We start from the raw sequence: 8253 nt of genomic DNA on the forward strand, positions 1-8253 counted from the left end.
AGTATATGACTAGTGGATATGCTAGTACAATACACAGTACATTAGAATAATACATAAATCATATATACCCAGACCAGTGAGCATCATATAGTTGATTAGTTTTAATTCATCTCTCAGTTTCAATAAATTTATATTATCATCATCACTTGAAAGTCTACTATATATACAAATAAACCAATTCTTTCTCTCGCTCTATTTGTTATTTCATATTTTCATCAACTCGTACAGTAGGGAAAGTAAACATGCATTATCTTCAAGACTCGAAAGACACCGACAGATGAAAAGGAAGGCTTTGAAAATGAAATGTTAATTTCTGGCCGGATCATATATATAAGCTTGATCGAAATCTCAGAAATTGGCTTACAGTATGAGGCATCCAAGTCAAGAGAGAGAGAGCCAAGTAGTGTTGGACTCTATGTACAAACTAAGAAACGGAGATTAACAATTAACAAGAGGGGGGTACATATTCATATTCAATTAATGTAAGAAAGAATTTGATGTTTATTTTGATTAGATTAGGGCTATCATATATACGTGTCTGGTCTGGTCTTGCTTGTAATTTTCTTCTCAAGAATATATATCTCAGCTGGATCTGCAGGACAGTCAGTCGTTCAACTTAGTTAATCCAAAATTTCTTTTAAGTATTGTGCGAGTTGGTTAATTTAATTAGGGTATACATCAATGTATCACCACATTAAGAATACCATATGAATCATGCTAATTCGATCTATACATTGGTGTGTTCGGAACTTATCTACTTCAATCTCTGTATATGGAATCAAGTCTCTCTCTCTCTCTCTCGTTTCCTCCCAACATTTTCAAACGTGTTGAACGCCGACTACTCTTGTTCTGTATTGTTCTACCCGTCGTCGTCTCTAGAGTGTGTACCGGCAGTTCATTGGTAGCTAGCCAGCGAGTTCAGTTTCGGGTCCTCCTAATTCTAAAACCCCTTCAACTTCGATCGATCAGCATCGATCGACTCCACACCAAAGTCAATTATGAACGGCTTTCACATCTAGATGACACTAGATTATTTAACTACAAACGACTACGGATACACGCACTTCTTTAATTAACGTGTGATAAAAATAAAAAAATAGAAGTACGTGTGATAAATCAACGTTAAAGTATATATAATCATCTCACTTAATAAGTACTGTGGTAGTGAGGATCCGAAACAAGTGTAATGTTTTCAACTTTTTTGTTTGATTGGTTATCTAGTTGAAAAACCTATTTTCCCATTCTTTTTTCCTGTATAATTTAGGTTACTCATCAACTATATGATGAAGTGATAACATAAAGGTGCTCATCTCGTACACTTCAGTAGTCAATGTTAAATCGCCTAATTCTAAAAATGTTAGGCATAAGCTGTTGAAGATCCATGCCACGAATAGATTGAAAGCTATAGCTCGACGTACTAGTAACACTTTGTGCCACGTTAATTTTGATCTCGAGATCTCTCTCGACTCTCTCGAGTGCATGCATGAAAGCGAAAACAAAGAAGAAGAAAAAAGGAAAAGCGTCCAAAGCTGAAGGTGCTTTTGTTGGGATTCAAGGAAGAAGGGTCCCTCTCAGACCCAAAAAAAAAAAAAAAAAATAGAAGAAGGGTCCCTCGTTGCATGCAGGATTTTATCTTTGCTTCCATGATCAACGACATCTCACAATTTCAATTCTGCTACTTGCCTTCAAACTATTGGTTTCTTTTCCAAAACTCCTATTCCAAGTTTTGAAAAAAATCGAAAATGATAAAAGACTATATACAGATGGCAACCGGCTGCGCGAGGTCGGATTCTTTCTTCTCATCTTCATCCCCACCACCATTACTCGTCCTCGTTTGTTATGGTGGCCTTTCGAAGTTGCATGAGTTATATGAAGAACGTACAGTTGCTTGGTTTAGATTAAACTGTCGGTATGAATCAATCTTTACTGCTTTCTTTTTCCTTCTTCTCTATAAAACAACCGTCCTACGCATGCAGACCATTTTGTGACGTATGCTAGTAATATATCACCATGATGTTTTGAATAGAAACGAGGCCAGATGAGATGGGGTATCTGAACAATCAGAGCGTCAAAACTAAACGATGATCCAGACCCCCAAGGCCTCTGGACGACTCGGGAAATCATCGATCGAGATCGAAGACTGCAACAACGAAGGCAGACAGAAGAATCAAGAACATTAGCCTGTGCCTGAGTTAGTGATCTGAGTAAGGTAAATGTTGTGAAGTTAGCCTACAGGTAGAAGTAGTAGTAGAGTTTACTCTTTCGTCAAAGAGTGGTGAAGTTTCTCTCCATGACTTGGAGAGTTGGAGTGTTACCTTAGGCCATGCACCCGTCTACCTCTCCTACCCAATACATCACGTCGCATTGAAACCTACCTACCATATACGAACGCCAGAGACTTGAGTCATCAATGGACAAAAGATCAAAGACGACTTGGACCAAACCCAGGCCTGACATGTATCAAACTAAATTCTAAAATTATGCAAACCACTAAACGCTATTCCCAACTTGTACGTTGTTACATAGAGGTTAAAACAGTACTGCCTTAACTCTTTGTAACTACCCTCTATACCTTTTGGTCCTTTTTCACCACACCTTTGTTTTCAGATATCCTCATTGCACCAAACCATCTTTCCCTCGCTCCCTTCAATCCCAGTTCCAAAAGGAAGTCAGATAAAAGAAGAAGGAACAAAAAATACCAAATACTAGCCACCAGCACACATGGTATGTGAGCTAAGGAGAGGGCTAAGGCTCGTTCTGTTGCCAAAACCTAGCGATATTCGCCACACGATTCACGTCATAGAGTTCGTAATATCACTGTTAAGGAGACGAGGGATTATGTCACAAATGCCATATGCGTTTCCAAACTGGTATTAATTCACGACCAATTCATCAATCAGCTCCAACAAATGCAGATGGGTACAGCCATATAAAGAGAAGACAAAGGAAAGAAAGAAGCAAATTGCTATGGGAAGGGGTATGGGGGAGGGTCTATAGGTATAGGATTATGGGTCACAAAACTTCCATGATTGAAGAGGTTGGGTTTCTAATACTTTAGAATAACAGAGACAGAGAGGTTCAAGCACATGTGACAATGTAATAGATTTTAGCATAGACTAGTCACGCAAGTTTAAAGGCTACTTCTTAGAAGAGGGAGATTAGTCCCAACTTCAATGTAATAATCACTATCAACATAGTGTTGGCACCACTAGCTCACTCCAAAAAGAAGAAAAGATTAAACTTCTAATATGCGTTGTCTTTCTACATAAGAGGATAGAAGTACAATTCTGCTCCAAAATGACATTGATCTACTGAACTGGAACTTACAGACCAGATAAAAGTACCAGACCTTGCAGACCAGAAAAAAATACAAGTCTGTTTCAAAATGACAAATTAAGATACAGTAACCTCTTTCCTCAGAAAATGCAGTAGAAGAGAACTTGACTAATGTAAGCCCTTTGATATCATTTCTTCTTTTGGGGTATAAAACTCACAAGAGTAAGATCCCAACATGATCTTAATCCCAGAGCAGCCGAGTACAATTATGAATCCCTGACATATTCTAAACCGTTAGCTAGACTTGGCAACTTGTTGGACAAGACTCCAGAACTACATGCAAGGCGTTTGAGTTAATCCACTCCAGAAAGGACAATATGAATCTTCCCAACTGGGGGAGGGGGCCCCTTAATATGCATCTCAAACACAAAAGGCACAATCCATTACCAAAATCTATGATTTTTGAAACTCAGCTGCTAAAATGTTTACAAGAGAATGAACGAAACCAGTAAAAGTAAGTTATCCTTTCTATCTGGTATTACTTCTTATCTGTAAAATTCTTCCTGGTTTCACTGCCTAGATGCTACAATGTGCATTTCCAGTGCTTATGATCTCATGCGTGCCCAAGCTTTATTCTGTGCAATGTAAAACAGCCACTCCAGAAAGGACAATATGTCAAACGTACATGTCTAAATGCAATCTGCATTGCTTCTATATGGATGTGTCTCATGACCTAAAGCCTATTCACCTCTTACTACGGGTTCCATGTCCAGACCTTGGACCTGGGAACCGAGAAAACTGCAGCCGCAAGTAATTAGAATCGGGATTGTGTTCATCCATTTTATAGCCTGTGATTCCAACAACAATGTTAGCATCTCCAAGCATTTCAAAAAACACAGTAGCTTGGGATATTATAGTGAGCACTGCATCTAGTTTATACTCAATAGTTATACAAGGTTTGGAGAGAGAAAGCCTCATTTATAATTGTTCTTTAAAATCACAACTATCCATCTACAGCCTTTGCTTTTCTTTTTTTTTTTAATTATCAAATTCTTTGATTAATGGCCTCAACACTGCTCTTTACACTTATTGTTCATGTAAAGTTTTTAGAATTATGTTACTGAGGATAAAATTGAATACTGTACTAATATCAATTACAAAGGAACAAAAAAAGAAAAAGATCAAGGTTGGGGAAGCATTCATACTCACCTTGCAAAGCACTCATGGCAGTTGCAGCGCAGGCTGGATTTACAAAATCCACAAAACAGAGGATAAGAGGATCACCACCACGCTGCATTTGGGAAAACAGAATGTGAATAAAAGAAGATTAAAAATTCATGCTTCTGAAATTAAAACCCAAGTGATACAAAGATAATGCTAACTGATCAAGAATAAGGAAAACAAGTCTAGAAACATCCATGATCTACATACAAGTTTGGACTCTTTGCTCACAAGCCTCACTTCTTTATATCCCACAAAGGGGCGAAAGATATCTTGAAAAGTTGTAAAGGATAAAATCAAGTGAAGAAAAATATTTTACAGAACTATTGAGTTAAAAGTTTTATATTGTCCATGCATCATAGGTTAAAACATAAGATTGGGAAAAGAAAGATCCCTATTATTCTCAGACAGCATGAAAACATCATAAAGGATACGAGCTACTTCCCTCCTTGTGCTGTCAGGAGGAAGCCCTTCTATGTATAAAGTGTTGGTAGCATCTGGGGGTAAAGGAGCTGTTTCATGTCCAGGTGCTAGTCTAGATATTGCATCCACTGGGAGCTGAGCAAGACTAATATTTCGACCACTAATTAAATCCGAAGCAACAGCACCAGGGCGACCCATCAAATGATCAGCCATTCCATTGCCAACAGGCCTCCCCAATCCAACTCCAACCATGGTAGTTGAAGACATTTGCTTCAAAAGCGAATAGGATGAATGTCTCAGTTTAAATTCATAAAGATATGACACAAAGTAAAGTAAACATAGTTCAAATGCTTAAGGAAGTCACCCCAGTTTGAAGATAACGGTCATATGCAGATCCAATTGATTTTGTATCCTTTACAGCCCTAGGACCACCAAAATCATCATCATGTGCTAAATAGTTATTCATCTCATGACCTGAATACAGACCAGAAGTTGGGAGGTCTGTTTGATGGATTTGAAAACACAGAAAAGTAATGCTTAGTTTTGGAGGTGAGCAACTACTGATCACATAAAGAAAGCATGTAAAACAGCAGACAGAACGGACTAATCATGAACTTATTCATATATCAAAATTAGACAGATGTAGCGGACAATCCATCTAACAGGATAAAGCAAGGCATCCATCTATTAAATTTGCTCTACAGGCGGTAGAAACTAAGAGATTAGCCTCTAAGCGGTGATTGAACAGTAAACTTCTATTAGGTTAAGACTAAAGGAAACAAAGCATCTGGAAACAACTATATGACCTGTGATGATTACAGTTCTGAAAGTGAATCAACAAACATACAATAAGTATTCAAATGAAAATGAATGAAAAAATGGATATGATATCCATCTAAAGTTGTAACATCTTCACATTAATCGATTTGCAATGCATGTGTATGACCAAAATGCGTACCATCTCATGATTGTGAAGAAAAGAAGTCTACTAGATACCAATTAATATGTGGAGCGAGATCCCAAAGAAAAGAAACAACAGTCTTGAATTACCTTTTAAATTTTTAAATTTCAGTGAATTAAAAATATCAATACCGTCAACCAGTCTTCTCACAAAAACATATTTTAACAAGTGAAAACATCCATTCACTCAGACTGCCACGTAATAATTTATATGCTCATTACTGATGGTTCTAGAAAACTAAGTACTTGGGATCTGGTTAGATAGGAAGTTAACCTCAACAGATAATAAAAGCAGAGGATTGCTAACAGAATAGGTCATGATCATGAAAATATACAAGCAGCATGGCTTTATATTGTTATTGAGATGTGAAACTTAAAGTTGAGAGGTTTTATATTTTAAGATGAAAGCAAACACAAGAATGATAAAAAAAAAAAGACACAAAAGAAAGGGACATATCGATCACAAGAGAATCTGGAAATCTGCCAGAAACTAAAGACAACCCAAAGACAGAGAAAAATCAAGATATATAAGAAAAGAATGAAAGGTACATCCTCAAAAATAGAATCTAGAAATGTATACCTGACAATGAAATAAAGAAAACCAGAATCATTAAATTTTGAAAAGTAAATTTTGAAAAGAAACTCTTAGTCAGAGTCAGAGAGAGGGACTCTTCTCATAAAACTTACAAACCAAACAGTATCCATATCTTCTCAGAAAAATAGAAAAAGAAAAAAGAACAGTATCTACATATTCGACCCAAAAGAGAACACCAGTTACATGTAAAATATTAAATTATCAAAGTAAAAAAGCTCAAAGTGATCAGCAAAAGATCCCTTGTTATCTATATGACAAATTTACATTTCTCATGAAAGAAATACAAACATATAATGAGCACATTATGACATATGATAATATGAAAATATCTACTAATATTTCCATGACATGCATGATTGATAAGCAAAACCAAATAACATAGAATCAAGATCAAAACCTTAAATATATTATAGACGTGTATACAAATTGTTAACGAAAAGGTATACCAAAACTTTGAGAATCTTGCAACAGTGGTAGTCATAATGGAAACCAAGATTTTGAAACCTTGCCATACAAAAGCCGTGAGTCCCCCAAAAGATATACATTGCTACAAGAATTTATTGTAATGACAGTAACTAAATATCCTAACTAGAATATTGAAATCATTTGCATCACCCCACCTACATCTTTCTTTGCTCAGAAAGTCATGATTTCCCATATTGATCTATAACAGAATAGAAGGCTCAAAACTGTCAAACCGACTAAGATCTAATTTTATCCAAGTTAATAACTCAGCTGGTTTAGTGTCTACATCCCGAAATCCAAAATAACTATAGCGAAGGTAAGGTAAATAACAAAATCTTTAGCTTGAAGAGCAAGAATAGAGAATAACGAATCATACAGTCCAATAAACAGATATTTATCAGCTTTCCACATTCTATAAAACGATTCCAGGCTTAGTTAAGTCATACATCACCCATAAGGCCTTAAACCAACTCTTTACATATTGACTACTCTGCTTCTGATAGAAACCTCAACCAAAGATAAGCCATATCATCCACTCGTAATTTCCTTCGAACTGCTTAACAAGTACAGAATACACATTCTTTAATGTTTCTTGTTACAAGAGTTCATAACAAGCACACCGTCTCGCAACACAAAATACAAGAACAATGTAGCCCCCACAAGTTCCAATTTTGGCAAAGTTTGATTAAAGTATGAAAGACCAAACCAATAATCATCAACCCACACAATAAGCATCCTATAACAAAACCAAACAATGCAAGCCAATCCTTTCAAAAAACAAAAAACAAAAACAACAATGCAAGCCAATAAGGAAGCAGATTAAAATAAACAATAGAGCCAAATTGAATATCAGGAAGTGAGTGTAGGCTAATCAATAGAGGGTGGTACCGTAGTCAGAGCGGGGTCGTTTTGCGGCACCGGACGGAAAAAGTTGCAGCTGCGGGTTCCAGAGGCTGTCCGCCATATTTAATTTTTCTGCGGAACTCCAAATTTGTAAAGAAAATGTGGACCAATCTGAATGAACAAGAAGAACCCTAATAAGAATTTCAGAGATTCTTGATGCCAAACTTGTTGTACGCTTCAACTCGCCGAAATAACAACTCGTCCAAATTTCAGTGTTCAGAGATCCTTCTATATATATAGTCATTTTTTTTTTTTCATATATCAAGGATAGTTTGGACAATTTATCTGGTAATTTTTTTTAAAATATGAATTTTTATTCACAAACATCTAAATGGTTATAAAACTAAAAACTACGTTTCTAATCAGAAAAGGACAAGATCATTCCTAATCAGTATCCTTGTTCCTTGTGT

At 36.3% G+C, this 8253-nt stretch overlaps 1 protein-coding gene across 1 annotated transcript; it reads right to left on the reverse strand.

Moving 5' to 3' along the window:
- Positions 1 to 3794: 3794 nt before the first annotated feature.
- LOC101304343 lies at positions 3795 to 8041 on the reverse strand. Its single transcript, XM_004290497.1, has 6 exons — positions 7829 to 8041; positions 5285 to 5421; positions 4932 to 5190; positions 4708 to 4769; positions 4486 to 4567; positions 3795 to 4124 (listed from the first exon to the last, which is right to left on the reverse strand). Exons 1-6 carry the CDS (start codon positions 7902 to 7904, stop codon positions 4021 to 4023), a joined length of 720 nt encoding a protein of 239 aa, XP_004290545.1. The 5' UTR covers positions 7905 to 8041; the 3' UTR covers positions 3795 to 4020.
- Between the last annotated feature and the right edge of the window lie 212 nt (positions 8042 to 8253).

This window comes from Fragaria vesca, linkage group LG2 (assembly GCF_000184155.1).
Source record: "Fragaria vesca subsp. vesca linkage group LG2, FraVesHawaii_1.0, whole genome shotgun sequence".
Lineage (NCBI taxonomy): Eukaryota > Viridiplantae > Streptophyta > Magnoliopsida > Rosales > Rosaceae > Fragaria > Fragaria vesca.